Source organism: Hylobates moloch, unplaced genomic scaffold, assembly GCF_009828535.3.
Source record: "Hylobates moloch isolate HMO894 unplaced genomic scaffold, HMol_V3 SCAFFOLD_4, whole genome shotgun sequence".
In the NCBI taxonomy this organism is placed as follows: domain Eukaryota; kingdom Metazoa; phylum Chordata; class Mammalia; order Primates; family Hylobatidae; genus Hylobates; species Hylobates moloch.
In genome coordinates, this window is record NW_026652279.1 from 4,614,476 (window position 1) to 4,634,771 (window position 20,296).

At 38.1% G+C, this 20,296-nt stretch overlaps 1 protein-coding gene across 6 annotated transcripts in view; it reads right to left on the bottom strand.

Annotated features, from left to right (window-relative positions):
• The window catches only part of CADPS (calcium dependent secretion activator), a 487,405-nt gene that overhangs the window by 139,098 nt on the left and 328,011 nt on the right, over window positions 1–20,296 (bottom strand). For all 6 annotated transcript variants that reach the window (XM_032149412.2, XM_058437125.1, XM_058437123.1 and 3 more), the window contains exons 11-12: window positions 15,359–15,571; window positions 1,937–2,073 (exon numbers count right to left, since the gene is read on the bottom strand). In XM_032149412.2, the coding sequence (XP_032005303.1) occupies window positions 1,937–2,073; window positions 15,359–15,571 (350 nt within the window). The remainder of the gene's footprint in view (window positions 1–1,936; window positions 2,074–15,358; window positions 15,572–20,296) is intronic.

Here is a 20,296-nt window from a genome sequence, read left to right on the forward strand (position 1 = left end):
AAATGCTAAATCTTAGAAACAACACTGCTGTGAAAGATTAAAATATATTTTCTACGACTCAGATGACACCAAGTCTTTTGTAGATGCCAAAATAGCTGCTTTGAAAAGAGTTGAAGAAATATCAATTAGGAACTCAGTCGAAGACACAGAAAAATTTATGTATCCCTGCTGGTCGGTCTCCAAAACTAACTGAAAAAAAGATTGTAATAATGAGAAAATGGAATATACAGAGGCAGGAGATAAGGTCCTTTTTAATTTCTGTTATTTTCTGAAATTTTGGAATAATGACTAATATATACAGGTATACAAATGGGGAAGGAAGCTATTTTATGCTATTCATAATTAATTTTAGATTCTGGACCATAATTTTAAGCCTGTAAGTAACTGATGGAAAGCAAGTTTTAATATTTCATTTCTGGTTTAATTTTTTTAGACAGCATTTATAAACTCTCCTTCACAGTGAATCTCAAAACAAAGAAAATTGTTTTAAAAAATGATAATGTGAAAAAGTCTTGAAAATAATGTACCTCAAAAAAATTCCTTAAGGGAATAGTCATTATATATAAAAGGGAATGATTTAAGTTCAGAGGTATATTCTTACAAGTTTAGTGAATACCATTTATAATTATGGGAACAATCACATAATTGTACAAAACACATTTGAGAAAAATTGCCTTGCAATGCAAGGTAAGCTTTTTTCTTTTTCTTTTCTTTCTTTTTTTTTTTTTTTTTTTTTTTTAAGTCAAAGTGATGTGTTCCTTTCCAATTTGGCAAAGTTCAGATCCTTTTGATGAAGGAATTCTAAACCTGAGATAATCAATGAATCTTTCATGAGATACAGATTAATAAATTATTCCACATAATTCTGTTTCTGTTTTTAAGACTATTTTATCTACAATTTTTTATATCTTGGCTTTTGCTACAAAAAATAAAGAAATTTAAAATAAAAATTAGAAAAAAGAGATTTTCATTATACATATTAGTATCAATAATATGTTAACCCTAGTTATTATATAGTATAAATATTATATAGAGATATTTTTCTCAACTTTAGTGTTTAGAATCAGGGATGAGAATTTTCCTCTATATAAAGACATTTCATCATTTTCCCTCATCTTTCCCATCTATAAAGTGGGATTAATAGCATTTACTTTTAAGAAATGAAATAACAATTTATGGCTTGAGGAGGAAGTAAATTGGGTCTTTTTTTAGGCTTTTGAATTTGATAGTTTAAAGCCAAAAATGTATCTTCAGAAATCCAGTAAAGATATAATAGCACTCCCTTGAATTTAAATCATTTAAATCTAGCTTTAAAATAGGATTTCAGGAAATATTGATACTCCTGCTGGATAGACTGCTGAATTTCCAAATAACTAAAGCACCATAAAAAATTCCCTGAAAGGGTGAAAAAATGCTGTGAATATTGTGAAGAAAAAAAAAAGCCATCCAAACAAACAAACAAACCCAAATCAATTTAGCTTACGAAAAATAAAGTTTATTTACAGATCATTTTAACCTTTAAGAAAATACACAAAGAGAATACATTCATTTAATGAGATAGGATTACCAGATCTGGGATGCGGAGGGAAGGGCATCTTAAACTCTAAGCTACTGAGGCAATTTTTACAAATTCTCCACAAGCAGGTGCCAAACTCGATTACCCTCTTGGGAATATTTCTCATGTAGCAGCTGAAAAGGGGGAAGCTAAGATAGGGAGGCTGGGGAATTGGATCTGTTTCTACTGATAACTTCCTCCCGCTCAGTCTTGTTTCTTTGGTAAGTAAAACTATCTCAACCCAGGAAATCGGGAACACATTTATAATTGTTAAAGGGATTCTGTAATGGAGAAAAGAGCTTCTGATATAAAGGTAGAGAAATATTTAAATGAAAAAAAAATGTTACGTTTAAATTGCTGTAGACCAAAGAATATACTTGCCAGGCAAGAATAGGAATCATTAAGTCTGTGATCCAAAGTAAGGCGTTGTACCATCTCAAAGAGGGAAGCGTGGTCAAAGTTACAGGGGTTGGAAGAGATAAATTCATCCATGCCATGTTTTTGAGCTCTATCTGCGTCTGTTCATTTATACATGTAGAGAGAGACACAATTTAGAGAAACACATCACATTTTCTCTGACATTTCAAATACACAGGAATTCACTAGACATTATGAACGTTAGCAGTTTCCCCGTTGCCTCCCACCAACATCCCCAAGATATTCCTTTTACCTCCCATTGTCAACTTGCATCACTTACTGGTGAGTTTATTGCATTTAGGCAAAAATATATTGGCATCAACATGTTTATCAAATGATCACATTTCCAGTGCATTTATGTTGTTCTTTAAAAACTAAGCATAAGACTGTAACTTCGCCTGCATTTCACCAAACACTGAAAGCAGATCGGATCTTTGCTTAAGATAGCCTATTTAGCTTTGTTGGTTTTTAATAGATTCTGCCATTCCAGTGGTTATGTCTACAGCAATTTCTCTGCAATTATTGGGATTATCTGGAAAAAGGGTTATGCTGATTTTCAGCAAAGTGACAATATTTATATCCTCTTCTTCCAAATCCCCGTTGCCAATTTGGTTTCATAAAAGGTTTGAGTCCCCACCCTGCAAAATTAAAAATAAAAAAAGGATTTTCATTGAAACCTGGAGCTTAAGTTAAATGGGAATTTAGTTTGTGAAAATCAAGGACATTTCCTTATAGTGTGCTTACTCAGTTAGCAAAGCTTAGGAAAGAGACAAACAAATCTACTCAGCAAGGGCTATGATCTGCCATTTATTGTGAATTAATAGTCTCAATGTATTCACACTTTTCCTTACGGGGTGAAGGCTGTAGGCAAAACCTCCTAAGGGCTAACTAATTAATCTCAACATGTGTAACTAAAATACACTATACTCAACTGGCAAAATAACTCAGAGAATTCAGCTCGTGTGTGTCCAGGCAAATCCTAAAGAGGTAGAGATGAAGGTGCTCTCCATTAAAGAAATTGGCTCACTCCACCTCATCTTTACTGACTCTCCTGATACGCAGACTATGGAGAAAAAGAATCTTATATCAAATCGAGCAAAAGATTTTATTCATCCTTTTGCATGAAACATTCTACTGGAATACGGGGACCTGCCAGGAACTAGCGATGCTGTCAGGACATGGGAAAAATCGATTTCTGACTTGGGAGTCGTTTGGATAACGTTTTCATGTGTGGCCTCATCCCAGGCAGCTTTTTATTTTTCCTCTCCCAGCTTGGGGTATGGCTGTAAGCTTGGGTTATGGTTAGCAGTGTGACTTCCAGATGATGATTTCCTATTATTATTGATATTGTATTAGTAAATCATTCAAACCTAAATGCACGGTATTGTCAGATTTATGTCTCCTTATGGTTTGACTTTTTTAAAAAAACGTTGCCGTTTTTCATAGAAGCAGCAAGTGGTCCTTGTTTGAACGAGATGTGTCGTTTATGCCCAAGACTTGCAGAAGCAACGGTTTCCAGAAGGCAAGTTGAAGAATGTGTATTTTAACAGCCAAATCGCTCCATTAGAATAATAAAACACAGCTTTTGGAAAGGATATCACATGTGCAGGAATTATATTAGAGAATCGGAGAGAATCCTCCTTGCTGCATTAACTGCCTCAGATTTATCCTCAGGAAAGTGCTTTCAACTTGAGGTTGGCTGCTTCATCTGGGAGGCTTCTTTCAGTTCGGTTGTTTGGTCTCCAAACTACATTTCTTCTTTGACTTAGGATGTCGAGGAAGTTGTTGCTCCCGGGAAAGCTAGCTGCTTCTAGGGCATGTGTGTGACTCCTCTGGCCCAAGGCAAGTGTCTTAAACCTGATCCAACTGTAGTCTCCCCTGGCATAATGACACTCCTGCAATCCAGGTGACATTTCTCTATCTTCTTTGATAGACTGCCCTCTCACCTCCAACCTGTCAGTCCCAGACCAATTTAAATCAGGAAAAACTAAGCGTGGGGTACACACGAATTGCTCATGCCGTTTCATCCTCATAAAAAGCCTCATCCATCCCTCGCCTCCCAATTTTAACAGATAGATCAGGCATTTTGGCTAGCAGCAGCTTCTTGCTCTCGGGTTTCTCAGAAAAGGCTGCAAGCTGACAAACCGGCCGGGGCCTTACTCTGCCAGTTTGGCTTGGCTATTTTATTGCCTTCAATTATGATGGTACAACTGGTCATTTAGCTCAGAGAGAAGGGGGCTCTTTTGTAGCTGTTAAAAAAATATGGCACATGTTTCAAGTCTCTTACTGTTTGTTTGTTTGTTGAAACTCTTGAAAACTTTGCTGATGACCTATTTCGCTTTGCTGGCCACTCAGGAAATGGATCTGAAAAAGCGACTTGGCTCCTCTACGGAGACCTGGATTCAGACCCACTCCCCACCCCCCAATCCATCACAATGGCTCAACGAATGCAGCTTTGCGGTGCTAATTCTAGTCTAAGTCTAAAGAACCATTTCATTTTTTACTAACATTTTAAAGCAAGCTTACAGAAAAGCCTAAAATCAGCCTGCTTTCATTTTCAAAAGTAACCTTGTCAAAATAAAACTTCCTTTTCCCTTCTTCCTTTCATTCCTCTTTCTCCCCATCCACTTGTGGCATGAGCCTAGGACTGGATCTAGGAGGTCTAGATTTTAGTTTGAGCTCTGTTTTTAAATAACTGTAGGATGCTGGCTGAATTGTTTATCTCTCTGAGCATCAGTTTCCTTGTGTGTAAGAGGAGCTGAATTTTCAGTTCCCTTCCTGCCGTCATAGGCTGTAATTTAATGATCCTTAAGATCCCTTGTGCACTATGTGTGGAATGGAGCTTAATGCACTGGGAATTTCCAGCAAGTAAAGCGAGCAGCCTCTGGATTTTACTTGCCCCAAATTATCATTTACTCAAAATTGGGCTCATTATTCTAATGGTTACAACAACTCAAGAGTGCTTACAAGGGTGGCTGGCTCCCACAAAATCTCTGAGTTTCATTGAGCTTCTTATATTTACTGAGCTTATTATGTTATAAAAAAAAAAAAAAAGAAGGAGGAGTAAGCCGGGAGCGCTGTTTCAAGGTGCTAATGAAAAAAATCTGATGTTTAAGCTCATCCAAGCAGGGGTTTTGGTATTCTTTGTTTTAGCCACATTCCCAGCCCTAGAACAGTACCTGGCACATAGTAGGCACTAAGTGCATACTTATTAAAATCATAAGTTTATCTTCTTAGAATAAATACAGAAATTCACTCTATTAACAAATATTTTTCTTTCTTGATTTTATGGAATATTTATATACTACATTGATTGGAAACAGCTTATTTAATGGGAGCTAGCATAGCAAGTGGTTAAGTGGCTGGGCATAGGCAGGTCACAAAGACTAGATTTGAGACTAGCTCTGCCACCACTAGGTATATGATACGAGGCAGGTTGCTTAATGCCTCTGGGCCTCCTTGGCCTCATTTGTAAAATGAAGTTAAATTCAAGTCTACCCTCAGAGGACTGTTAAGAGGATCTGAAGAGAAGTACCTGGAAAGTACCTAGAGCCCTGGCATGTATTAAGGGCTCAACAAACATTAGCTAGGAGTAAACAAACAGGATCTTTAGTGTTCGAAAAGCCAGTATGTTTCAAGTTGTTAGTGAGCCAAGGATGTCTCTGCATTTATAGCTAATGTTCTATTCCTTCTTTGCTTCTTAAACCTTATCATTTCTAGGAAGCTGGGAGTCCTTCCCTATCTCTCTGCTTTATGTTTCTTTTCTGCCCCTGTATAACCGATTCCTACGTCCTGTTTCTGTATTTTCATTGGGCTATTTTCCAATTTCTCTGTGGTCAAGACACATACATAAAATTGAATCCCTTGGTAGATAACATGTTCTGTGAGGGCAAGTTTCTAATCTGTTATTTCTCCTGCCAGCTCTTAGGGGAGCCAGGTCCTCAGGAGGGGTTATTAACTGGCTTACTGTGACACCTTCATCCCAGGAAACTTCTCATTGACTTTATTAAGGAGTCACACACATGGGGATTCAGATGGTATCTTGCAAATCCAAAAGTAGGAACATGTGCTCTTAGGGGAAAAAAATCTTATAGAAGGAAACAGAATTCTAGGTGCAGGTGTCTTTGGATACCATTCAGATTGTCTGCCTGTGTCTCCATACATGTCTAGGACCATATGCATTACATATGTTGTCTATTTTAAAATAAAACACTGCAGTGGTCCAGCTGTTCCAAATTCTGTTTCAAAGAACTTGTGGGCGCTTCCCAAGCAACACCATACAGTCATTCCTGCACTGTCCCGGTCTGTTCTCCCACAGTGTCAAACATAAAAAAATAAATGCTCCTTGCAACTCCATTTTTCCCTGTACAAACAGTTGGAATTGGTTGATTAAAGAAAAAGAAAACTCCAGTGTTGACATTAGCAGAGGGAAAACAGCCCAGAGCAAGCAGTATGAAAGAGTCAATTCCTGAATTCAGGACATTCTGGGATCACTTCCTTTGCCAATATTTGGCATGTGTCAAGAGAATGAAAATGAATTTGAACATCGGGTTAAGCAAAAAGGAATTAGGAGGGTAAAGTGGCTGCTTAAAACCCCAGTGATGTTTGGATGATCTCTTGCTTTGGGAGATGCATCCTAATGCTCTTTTTCATTAACCGGATTTTTCTAGAAATCAAAGATTGACATTTTAAGAACCAATTTCAATCATCTTTACCTTTGTCAGACCTAGTCTTAGGAAGTAGTTCCTAAGTCCTGCTTGGTCTTCAAGGGCTCCAGATGTACCGATGTACTGAGAGTGAGCTGTGTGATTTTATAGGTTCTGCAGCTAGGGCATAATTCAACACACCTTGCAAACATTGCTACCTGTTTCACTTCGGGGGTTTAACTGCATAAGGATTTTTTAGTCCATTATGACACGGGCATAGGAGACTGACTTCAAAATAAGCTTGGATGGATAACGCTGCTATTGGTACCAACATTAAGAAACTTCAAGCACTGTCAATGGTATCCATGACATAGATGCAGGTTGATGACCATACAGACTTATGGAGAGCAGGTGCACTTTGAAGCGGAAACTAGTCTAAACCTTGCCCCAAGTTTGCTTGGAAGCAATTTTGGCTTGACATTTAAGGAATGTTGGGAAAACACTGACTCCTAAAGTGATACTATTACGTGGGTTTTATACTCTCATCTCATTTAATCTACTTTATTAAAATTCAAGTGGTATGGTCCCTAATTGACTACTCTGTCATCTATGTTGTTCTTTGATCATGATATTTGGGTTCATTTCATGTTTGATAGTCTTTTCCTTTCCCCCCCCCTCACAAATGAAAAACCATATACTATTTTTCATGATCTATTATCTCAATATCAAGCACACTTATATGATCTTGTTTCTAACATATATATTTTTAGATAGACTTGCAATAATGTCTAGCAAATAGATGTAATTTTCCTGGAAGAATAATATAGTTTTCAAATTTTTATTTTATTGAAATTTTCCTACTATTTCAACAGCTTAGGGATTGAAGATAAAAGGTCAAATCTACCTTTTTATTTTGTAATGTTACATTTTGGAAATTTTTCTGGGCTAGTGAAAAATTCACTGTTGAAAATAATTATGATTATATTACTAACAAATTATCTGAAAGAGGCTCTTCTCTCTCATGAATCCCTTTTGTAATAAGCTAAAGGTAGCTGTTTTAACATTGAAATTTAGAGCACAGTTATGGCTGTTGCTACTCCTGATGGATGCTAGAGGCAAGAGAATAGCTAATGCAACTCTAAAGTCATCTGTGAACCCAAACTGCAAATTAAAAGGTGACTTTGTATTTCTCTTATACGGAAAATGTGTGCTTGTCATATCTGCTTGACAGTACAAGAGTGAATGCATGGTTTGGACAATAACGAACAATGACAGTAGTCAGCCTCATCAGAAGACATGAAATAAAGAAATGACAATGATTGATGGCAGCTGGTTGTTTATGGATTTTTCCAGAAGAGCTTTCCTTGGAATAGTCAAGTAACCAGGGGATGTTGTGCCCTGCCTGAGCTCTGCACAGCAAGCAAAAGACTGGTCCTCACATGCCTGCTGCCCAGAGGCACAAATGGACCACTTAATTGAGAAACAACTTAATTGCTTCGTGGTCACTTTAGCTAAACTGGGGTAATATGAATGGCCAAAAGAGGATGGCTTGTTTGGAAGCTCTCAAGGCTCACATTACATCATACAGAAATCTTGAATTTAAAACAACTATGGCAATACCCCCAAAAGGATAAGTGTGTGATGTTTATTTCAATGTTAATTTCTATAATTATTTGTCAGACAATTGCTTTGAGTAAAAATCATAACAGATTTTGTCAATGATCTCAAGCAAAATAAATAAATGATTTTAGTTTTCTCCTGCTGTAGTTGTATTAACTTACAGAGCACTCGATGTTTTTACATTCACTCCAACATGAGCAAAAATAAGTTTTCTATACCTGATTAATAACCTTACTATAACTCACTATATGGCATGAAAATACTCAATTAACTAGTGAATAATACGTTAAATATGTCTTACGTAGTTAACAGTGAGGTAAACCTTCATTTAATACGGTCTGTTTAGATCAAATCATGGTGTTTGGAAAATTTTAGACCTGATTGTGGGAACCTATTCTTTTAAAAAGTGATTTACTTTTACAAAGAAAAGGGACATGATTTACAGTATGGTTTTCGGTCATACAAATTATGCTAATATTGAATTAATTATTTCATATTGCATTCCTGCAACATAGCAACTGCAAGTTGACAATATAAGAAGATACAGCAAAATTTTATGAGATAAAACTATAGAAAGGAATTAAGGCAAACAATTGTTTAAAAATCTACTAGAATAGCAATGCGTTGTTGTGCAAATACATGTAAACTTGTTTAGAATTCATTCAGTCAACTATTCATCCATACTTTCTTTCATTCTTTAAAAAAAGTATAGCAAAATCCTAAATTCCCACTAAGTTTACATTCTATGATAAGCCTTTTAAAATGCCTCATCAGACATTCAAGAAAAGTAAAGTTAAATTAAGTATCTGCTTGAAGTGGTGAAAAAAGTCTGTCTGCTAGCCAGGGGTACATTTATGCAAAATAAAAGAAAAAAGAAAGAAAGGGAGGAAAAAGCAAATTAAAGAAGGAAACAAAAACATAATTTGAAGAAAAGACTATTATTAAATGGTCAGGAGAAATGATATGACCTAGTTCTTCTAAATTAGCATTCGGAATACTCAAACACATAGTTGCCTGCTCTCTTGACCAATTTTTCTAACTCCCTCTAATGTCAAGTCTTTCCTCAACACATTTTTGGTTGATAGCTTTTTCCTATATAAATTAAGGAAGTGTGTGTTCTTTTTTATTAATAACTCAAATAGTGAAGAGAAAGATTTTTCTAAAGGTTTAAAGTTTCCTTTTTCTCTTACATGGGTATTTTTAGAAAAATTAATACAAATACAAATGATGTCAAAAAAGTTATTGTTGTCATTGTTCTTGGGGGAGTAGCAGAATGACATTTGAGACCAGAGGTTAAAACACCTCCTTGGCATTGTAAGACTGTGAATCCAAAGCATTTGTAAATGAGCGACACGGATTCAGTCTTGTCCTTAATTTCCTGTTTCTGTGTGTGGTAGTTCCATGTATTTAGCTCTCCTTTCAGAATTAATCCTCTATTGGGTCTTACATTAGAGCACACCCTTAAGCCAGGTCGAATGAATTCTTTAGTGTTCAAATAATACATTTGCTTTCTTAATTGTATTTTGCAATTTCTTCCAGTCTTCCTCGGTTAACATCTCTGGGTTTCCTAACCCACTTATTTTTTAAGGTATCCATGGTTACCACACCATTGGTACTCTGACCATTCGAATCTTTGGAATGGGAAAGGAAAAACAACAACAACAACAACAACAGCACATTATCAGAGTGCAAAATGATCTGTTTTCAGGCATTAAGCAGTCAGGTAGCTGTGAATTCCATGAAACGAAGGCATTATTTGCCATTTTGTTGTGATGTTAATTAATATTCTTGGAATGAAAATATTAGATGTTAATGGTTGGCTTTACTCAGAGGATCATTTGATGCCAATATGAAAGCCAAGGAGAGGAGGCAATTATGCACACATCACATGCATCCTAGTTTCAGTATGGAAGATTACATTTCAAACCTAAGGTCAGGAAAATAACATGAAAAGTTGTACTACAAATTCTAGACATGAGGAAGATTTAAGGGAGAGGGAAGCACATTGCAGGTGTCAGATAATCTAATCTGATTATCTGAGCTGTGCTAGCTATAGGGGAGCACTTACCCTTCAGTCCAGCTAGAAGTTAGCAGGGTAAGAAGGAACAAACCAGAATAACATAAAGACTAGCAACAAGGCTCAGGAAAGCAGACAGGAGTTCTAACCTAGCAGCCTAAGTTCTTGGGTTCGAGCAAAGATTGAACAAGAAAACTTAAACAAAACAAAACAAAAAACAAAATCAACCTCCCCCAAACCAACAGTAACCCAAATCCCCCTAACTATTGAAGACGTTCAGGTGGTAGCAAAAACAGAACAATTCTCAAAAATACCCAACTTTGGGGTTCTATGATGGGGTTAACAGTTATTAGTTGAGAAACAGACATTAAAATGACTCATTGCAAGTGATATATTAAATAACCATTGACCAAATGTCAAAGCTTAAAATACCCTCTTCCCCCACCCCATCCTAATCCAAATGAGAATTGAGGTACTAATTTTTACTGTTCCACTAACACATAATGGACAGGGGATAAGGTATCTCAATGAGAGGCCACTCAGCACAATAAATCGTGGAACACTCAACTACAGATTTAGACATCATTTCCGAGGTAAGCAGCATTGGCCTTAAAAATCGGAGAATTGCAAGTATTTGTTTAAAAACGTTGCATAGCTAGGTACTGACTTAATTTTGTTAAACTTTAACAAAAAAGAAAAAAAATAAATCAACAATGACACACACAAAAAAACTACAAAAGAACAAAAAAGTTTTAAAGGTTGGTGAAACCCTCCCAAAAATCTCTGTAGAGTCACACACAAACTAATGAATAGCAGGATCTATTTTTTCAGTTTTTACAATTCCACATAAATACCCCACTCCACTCTTCTCGACATGTCTTCTCATTTTAAAATTGAGCTTTTAAATTGCAAAAAACAAAAACTGTTAAATTGAATTTAGAAAAACCCAAATAAACTCACAATTACTCCCAAGTTTTCCAAACTATAAAAATGGTCCATTCTTAAGTTTCCCTTAAACAGTCAGTGACATGACAAGACTGGAGTGTTTATTTTTCTCTACCCCAAAAATATTTCTATATTGCTTCCCTTCTGAATGTAGTTTTCCATTTCTATGCAGCTTCCTTTTGTCTTGTAAATACTAATAAAGTGATTATAGAGTTAAGTCACTGAAAGATTGTTGTTCTTAAAAATTATTCACTAGCAAGAATGGCAAGTACTTTGAACAAATATTCAAAAACAAGATTTAATGAGATGTGTGCAGAGTTAAGTACTTAACAATGACCCTTACCTTTTTGGAAGTCAAGGAAACCTTTTTAAAATGCAATACTTGATTTTTTTTTTTTACATTTTTTGTTAGCTAGAGAATCTGTGATTGACTTAATTTTTGTGATGTCACTTGATTAAAATAAATCAGTGTATAGATTGGCAACCAAATGTAAGTGAAGAATGAAAATTTGTTCTTTACAACTATGTTATGACTGTTTTTCATCTTTCTTGCTTGGTGGTACCTGGTGACCAATCCGTCCTGCTTTGCTCAGGATTGAGGGGTTTCCTGGGACACAGGATTTTCAGTGCTAAAAGGAGAGACGTACTGGGCAAACTAGGATGAGTTGGTCACCGTAAGTATGAGTCAACACTGTGGGTTTGACTGAGTTACCGATGTGTAAGCTTGATCTATTTAGTAGTGACAGTTCGAATTTTACAAATTACAGCAGCTGTGAAGTAATTAGGAACTAACCACCATTCTGTGGCATACTCCACTAACAATTATGATATGCAGTCAGCTCTCCAGTATCCATGGGTTCTGCATCCACGGATCCAACCAGCGGTGGATTGAAAATATTCAGAAAAAAATTACATCCATACTGAACATGTACAGACCTTTTTTTTGGTCATTATTCCCTGAACAATACAGTGTGATAACTATTTACAGAGCACTTGCATTATATCCAGTATTATAAGTAATCTAGAGATGTTTCAAATTACATGGGAGGACGTTTATAATTTATATGAAAATACCATGCCATTTTATAAAAGGGACTTGAAAATCCATGGATTTTGGTACCTGCAGGGGGTCTTGGAACCAATTTCCCACGGATACTGAGGGAAGACTGTATTCCCTCATATCTAGCCACTTTTTCTCTTTTGGTTGCTGTGCATAACTACCCAATGATACCATGGAATGTAAAATTCCTGGTTCCTTTCTTGATCTTTTTGTAGATGCTCAGGCATAAAGGTTGGGTTGATTAAATCCTAACTGGTTGTCCCTGATGGCTTGTAAATTATAGGAACAGAAGCCACACTGGCTGGTACTCTGGCTGCAGTTTTTATTAAGTGCTTAAACTAGTAATAGATAGAATTTGGAGCAGTGTTGAGGCTCTGTTGCAGGGATAATAAAGTAACCATGGGATGACTGGGATCCACACTATTGGACTGAAGCTCTGGGTAAGGGCTGCCATTTATTACATGGCCACTGTGTACAGTTGTGCAGATTGGGCACTGCAGAACTCAATGGGTGCCATTCACATTTTTGTGTATGTGCAAGGTGTTTCCTGTATTACACAGTCTCCATAGCTGATTGTAGTGGCTTGTTCTTTGAGAACCTGGTAGATGTAGCAGGGCCTCATGCTCTCTGAAGAACTCCCATTCCTAGGCAGTAATAAAGGAGACAGTACAGAAGAAGGTAGATCTACCACCAGGTACTGATAAATCCCAATGGCATGCATGATCTGGTTTTCTCACTCATTTCTCAGCCTACTTTACATATTCCCTAGGGAAGATATCATTTACCCCCCCCAAATTCTAACTCTTAGGTGTTTGCTTTGGATGCCCCATTTAACAAAAGTTTCTTATTTCAACTAGAGTAGTGATACACATCAAGCTGTGTGTATTCAGTTGAGTCTTTCTGCTGATGCCTAACAACTAGTGTTCTAATTTCACAACTAACTGAATCCTATCCACAGAGAGAAATCTAAATCAAGAGCCCCCATGCATTTCCATGAAGAGACATCTCTTCTTCAGCAGCTTCCATCACAGGTTTTCTTTTTTAATCAGTGTCTTGTCTCTAATTTTACTCCTGAATGTCCTTCATCTTATACTAGTGAGGAAAAAGTGGGGTCAATAGCAAACTATGTAGCAGTTTCTTAATCTGGGCAGATGATAGAACAGAGACACTGAATGTAAGGTGAAATGACTTTAGAAGAAATGAAGATTATTTGGAAATAAGACCAGTATTTTCCAAATATCACCTGAGATACATGCTTTATGAGGTTGATTTGAATGGTGATTATAGTTAGAATTTTTTTCTGATACATGGGTAATTTCTTTTCAAGAGGTTATGATAGGATGTGTTGTTTCCAAATGTATTACAAAGGAGCATGTTGGGCAGGGTGAAAGGAGGGATTTTTGTCATACTTTTAAAAAAACACAACAATTAAACAAATACTGGGTATGATTTATCTTGACTAATAACTATTACTCTCTTTACTGCTCTCAAGTAAACCTAAGTGTAGGAAGATGTTAGAGAATGCAAGAGTGGAGAACTTGGTGGTAGGTGTAGGAAATCTCTTTCTTATTCTTTCATGATTTTCTGTGTGGAAACTCACAGCCATTATATGATTATTTACACTGTTCCACAAGGGCATGCATCACCATCAGTAATGGACAGGAATTCCTGGGAGCATCTGATAGATGGAATTTGCGATCCAAAAGAAGTTGTATTTCCTGATCAACAAGGGTATTGCAAGGTGTAAGAATATAGTCTTGTTGGACAGAAATGGACATGGCAGTAGAATTCACTGAAATACAAGTTTACCTCTATTTAGTAGTTATAGCTGCAAAATTATTCCACCCACATCCATATTCTGTTTAAGAGCGACAGAGGAGAGATCGTATAAGCACTGTGTTAGAGGTTAAGTCTCTGCACTTGCATTTGTTTTCCTTCAGCTGCAATTCTCTTTCCTCAAATATTTGTGGGGCTGACTACCTATCATTTGAACCTAAACTCAGGGAAAGCTTCTTTGTTTGTCTAATGTCTCTCCTTCTCACACAGTCACCACTAAATGACATTCTTCATGGTATTTACCAGTGTCTGAAGCTCTCTTATTTATCTGTTCACTTGTTTACTATCTAGGCTTCCCCATTGGGATGCAGGTATTACAAGAGCTGGTACCTTGTCTGTCGTTCTCATTAGCACGTCTTATTTCTAGACAGTTGCTCAATGACCTACAATGAATCAGTGAGTTCCATACTAAAGTAATAAATCATCATGATTATTGCTAAAAATGACTTGTACCTATGTTATCTCTGATTGACTTGATATTCAGGGTAAAGCAAAAGACTCTATTTAGAATGAATGTTTGGAACAAAAATGAATTACTTTATTTCTCCATTTTCTTTGTTTTAATAAATATTTCCAAATATGTACTGGCTTTCACCTCACGCTGTGTATCAAAAGTATTGATAGATAAAAGCCATTTTAGGTAGCAAGAAGACACGGAAAAGGGGCAAGAAATTAAACGTATGCAGAGGTAAGAGGAGAAAAAACTCGAATATGAACTGCGGCTGTTTAAGGAGACAGTTTCATTTTTGGGTCTTTGGTATTTTAGCTCGGAATGGGATTTTAGGTACCATGTTTTGTGTGTGTTTTTTTTTTTTTTTTTTTTCACTGCATGTGATAATGTCATCATTTATTTTTAAATGGTTCTAAATTGCAGATTTAAGTTGATTTCAAATCAACCCTATTTTTAAATTACTTTTAATAGGAAGAAATGAAGCAAGGACATACATAATCTACTATATTTGAAGGACTCAAACAAATACATGTTTGGCTGTGAATTCTGTACTCTCACCAAAAGAGAGATAAAAATCCACCTAAAATACACTTTCTTTCATTTAGTGCTTGTGGGAGAAGGTCAAGTATTGCACTTTAAAATTACTTTCACCTAACGTTTGTCCCAACTTTCCCCCTGAATTCGCTATATGTTTTCAGCAAACATGATTTTATAAATTTTAAGTATAAAAGCAACTAGGTTTTCTAATTCAACTTTGGAAGGTTTATTTTACTCTACAGAGTTATTTTTGTAAAACGGCATATTTACTTACAGAATTGAGAGATAGGGGCATCCAGCTGAGGTACATTTCCTCCCTTGGCATTGAGTTTCTGGACTTGGGTCGGGGGCACAGGCTTGTGTGACTGCCCCGTGGCCCGATACATGGCCTGGACCCACAGGATGCGATCTTGTTCATCGTCACTGGCAAATATCACGGTGTCTCCCTCCTTGACAGCATTGAAGAAGGCTCGGCCACCCTCCAAACCTGAAAGAAAAGGGAGTAACAACTTCTACTAAGCCGAGCTGTGATGTTCTCAACTGGACTCAGCCTTTGAAAAAGCAGTTTCTGCTGCTTTTCCTTGGGACAGAAGAGGGGGGTAGCGATTAACTTAGGATGGAAAGTCTGAGATTCACTTGTCCACAGAGTGGGACCATGATGCTGAAGAAGTATTTCTGAGCCTGGATCTTATCTTTTTGTGTCCTGCTGGGGATAGAACTGTCAAGCAGGCTGCCTGCTTGGGGGATAAACATCTGCCTATAAACATACTATTTTCTCCCTCATCTTTAAACACAAACAAAACAACAACAAAAACCTCTCTTTACCACATCTCTCCCTTCAGCTACTGTCCTATTGCTCTTCTCTTTACAACGAAAGGGAAATCACTACCAAGGCTTTTCCAATTTTAGCACCCATATGAACCCCCTGGACATCTTGTTAAAATGCAGCTTCTGATTCAGTAGGTCTGGAACAGAGCTTGAGGTGCAGCATTTCTAACAAGCTCTCAGATGATTCAGATGGTGCTGGCGTGAGGACCACATGTTGAGTAGCAAGGGTCTCTCCCCTCCTTTTCTGCCTTGCAACCCCTCCAATCAGGCTGCTGCCCCACTGAAACTTGTCCAGGTTTCAGTGGACACATTGCTGAATGACCAGTGACCTCCACATTGCTGAATCCAATGACTGATTCAAAGTCCTCATTTTACTGGGCCCACCCACCTAACAGCAGCATTTGCACTCCCTTCTCTTCAAGATGCTTTCTTTACTTAGCTTTCAGGCGGAAACCCTGACTTTCCTCCTACCATCCTGGCCGCTGCTCCTCAGTCTTGTCTGGTGGCTCCTCCTCCTCCTCTTCCTGATTTTTAAATGCTGGCATGCCCTGGGCTTCTGTCCTTGCCCTTCTTCTCTTCTTTAGCTACACCCTTTCTCATGGTGATGCCATCCAGCCTTTAAGTACCATGAGTATGCTGATGGCCTTCACACTTCTCTCTCCAACTTGGACCTCTCCCTTGGACTCCAGACTTGAATATCTTTCTTGACTTTTCCCCAGGGATATCTGATAGACATCCCAAGCTTGTGAAACCCAACAATGAACTCCTGGTCTTTCTCCCTGACCTCCTCAGCAAAGCTCAGCCCATCTCTCTTGCCACTCAAGTCCCCAGTCTTGGGGTCAATTTTGACTCTTTACTTTCTTTCACTACCCACTTCCAGTGAATCATGAAATTCTGATGGTTCCACCGTTAGGACATTACCAGAATTTGATCACTTCTTCCATCTCCAGCTGTGGCCATCATAAATGTAGCCAGGATCATCCCTGGATTATTTTAATAGCCTCCTATCTGACCTGTCTGCCTCCGTCCTCATTCTCTGTAGATGATGCTCACAAGGCAGCCAGAGTCCTTGATTTAGCACTAGAGTCAGGTCGTGTCACTCTTCTGCTCAAAACCTGCCAGCAGTTCCATGTTCCACTCAGAGGAAAAGCGTTGGTTCTGACAAGGCCTGAAAGGCCCCCATGAATTGGTCCTCTGTCACCTCTAACCTCCTCTCCTAATACTCTCTCTCTACCTCTATGCACACATGTACTCACTTCATTGTAGCCACACTGGCCTCTCGCTCTTCCTTGAACACCCCAGCCATGTGCTCACCTCAGGACATTTGCAATTGCTTTTCTCTGTGCCTGGAGCACTCTTTTTTCAGGTATTTGCATGATTCACACTCTTGCCTCCTTTGTGTCTTTTCCCAAACACCACATTCCTGTTGAGACCTTCCCTGACCTCCACCTCTTGTGACCTATCTCTTATCTTGCTTAATTTTTCTTTATTGCTCTTATTACTTTTTAGCAAACTATATAATTTACTTTGCTTCATCAGTGCAGGTAGTTTTTGTCTGTTTTGCTTACTGCTGTATCTCTGGAGCCTAGAATAGTGCATGGCACATAGTGGGTGCACAAATATTTGTTGAATAAATGAATATGCTCTAGATCCGTCTTTTTCCATGGGCAGTTATCAAGGTTAAAATTCAGCGAGAAGTGCATGTTCTCACTCATAGGTGGGAAATGAGCAATGAGAACACATGGACACAGGAAGGGGAACATCACACACCAGGACCTGTTGTGGGGTGGGGGGAGGGGGGAGGGATAGCATTAGGAGATATACCTAATGTTAAATGATGAGTTAATGGGTGCAGCATACCAACATGGCACATGTATACATATGTAACAAACCTGCATGTTGTGCACATGTACCCTAAAACTTAAAGTATAAAAAATAAAAAATTAGCGAGAAGTAGGTGGAAACTTCTCTTTGGGTTCAGGCCAAAGCTACGTTGTGTCCATCAACATATTCCAGAAACCTGTGTTTTAGATTACTGAGTACTCTCTAGCTGGAAATAATACTTCATATCTTCATCAGGTTCCTCGTCGCCTCCTCAAATATTAAAAACTAAGAGGAGAATGAATGAGTGATTAGCATCCCCAAATTTCCAATGAGGTCCAGCCAGTAATCTGTTTGACATTTGCCATTGGAAAAGATTTCTGGTAACATTAAGACTTCTTCATTGTACCCATGCTATTTATTGAGGTGTCTATGCTGCAAGCGTGGATGTGTATTGATAGTTTTGCACTTGGAATGGCCAGGGATTTAGGACAATAAATAGCTACTTCTTTACATGGAGGGTCTGATAATATCACACCAATAAAGCTTTACTAAAAGATTTTTGGTGGTTTTTATTATAACGGACTATTTTGCTTAATTTCATATGGAAAGTTTTAAAATATGTAATTTGAGTAGGATGATGTGTAGTTAGCAAGCTGGGAAAATCTGATGAAGCTAATGAACAGCACAATAAAAAGGAAAATTCTGAAAGGGGAAGGAGGAGGAAGAAGAGCTCTGAGCCTTTAAGCCTGAAAAGTGAGCAATAAAGAGTTAAAAGGAAGAGAGGGTCAATAGACCTGTAGCCTAGTCTTGTGGTATCCTTAGGAGTAAGCCGTTTTGCTACAGTCAGGGAATTCCAGGACAGACATGGTCAGGTACCACTTTTAATAGCCCCAAGGCCTCCCACTCACCCAGGGCCTGCTGCTGGGGTGGGGATACTGTATTTCTGCAGCTACTGTCAGAAAGTCAGTTCATGGAGTTACTTTGGGGAAGTGGACAGCCCTCTCCACTGTGCAGTTATTTAGAGGTAGAGATGGAAAGACATCAGGAAGTTTTTATATTTTTATTCAATCCTCCCAACAGCCTTATGATGTAAGTACTGTTATTCCATTTTACAGATGAGGAAACTAAGTCATGGGGAAGGTGGTAACTAGCCCATGGACACAAAGCTGGGTTGTACGTGTCAGAGCTGGCTTTTGACCTCAGCTGTTTGTCTCCAGAGCTGATGACTATAACCACTGTGCTTTAGTGCACCAAAGCATGAATCCAGGGCCGGGCCCTCACTAACAGCTCTCTTAAGAGTCATTATTAACAATAAAATGAAGTCTAATTTTGGAGTGGGTAAGGGCAAAGAGAAACATCTAAAGCAATAGCAGCAATGACAAGCACAGCAGCAGAGAGCAACAGGGTTTTTTCAGAAAGCACCAGAGGCTGAGGGCACACCAAGGAAAGCAAGAAGGAGATAGAAGAGCAACAGATGAAAGAGAACCAAGAGAGGAGAAATCAAAGTGAACATCCACAAAGTGAAGATCCACATGCCATCACAAGGCCATCAGTCTTAGAAAAAGTAACAATTCCTGGGGACTGAATCTGAAGAAGGTGATGTGCGACCTCTCATGGGCTCTCCCTGGAGAACGAGGGGCACAGTCCCATAGTTCAAAGACAAAAAGACACATCTGGGAATAGATGAAGGCAGACCAGGCAAAGGAATGCTGGCCAGCTCTCTAGGGGAAAGGGATTGCACTTCCAACAACTTGCATGGCCGAAGTCCATTTATGAGGGTAAAAAAGGTCTTTATGAGTCGTATAAGAATAATTTAGTTGTTTGATAAACTGTGGCATTGAATTATTCTGGATTAATATTCTTTTATTTGAAGACTTAATTATCTAATCGGATAGAAATTGAGATTGTTTCAAACTTTCCAAACCACACACAGGGAAAGGTAAAGGGAAACATTTTTATTTTTAGCTTAAAAGGAGTAGCTTGTAAGTGAAACTTAACATAATTTGCCAGTTCACCAAATTAACTCGTCAAGGACCCAAACCGGTAGAGTTTATTTAGTGGAAATGCTTGTGCCTGGGGCAACCACCTAGACTGTAGGCTGGTACTAAGGCAACAATATTAATTGCATCCCTCCCTTCCATGGCAGACAGCAATAGGCCACAAGAGTTCTTAGCCCATAAACACCACCAGTTGGGTCCACTGACAACTTGGATAAAACCAAGAGAAAGAGGGAGAGAGGTAGAGTCTGAAGTCCTCCCCATTTGCACACTCACCTTTCAGGGAGCAGTTGAGGAGAATCCTCAAATCTGAGGACATTGGTTAAAATGTGCACACTTGGCTCTCAGCTGGCAAATGTTACTGTGTTCAGGAATCCCCTGCGGTGCTTATTTAAATACAAAGATTCTGACCTCTCCCTCCTTCTGGTTCACAGGTTAGAAGTGGGGCCCAGGAACATTTATTTTTAATAATTACTTTTTTGTTGTTTGAGACAGAGCCTCTCTCTGTCACCCAGGCTGAAGTGCAGTGGCACAATCTCAGCTCACTGCAACCTTTGCCTCCC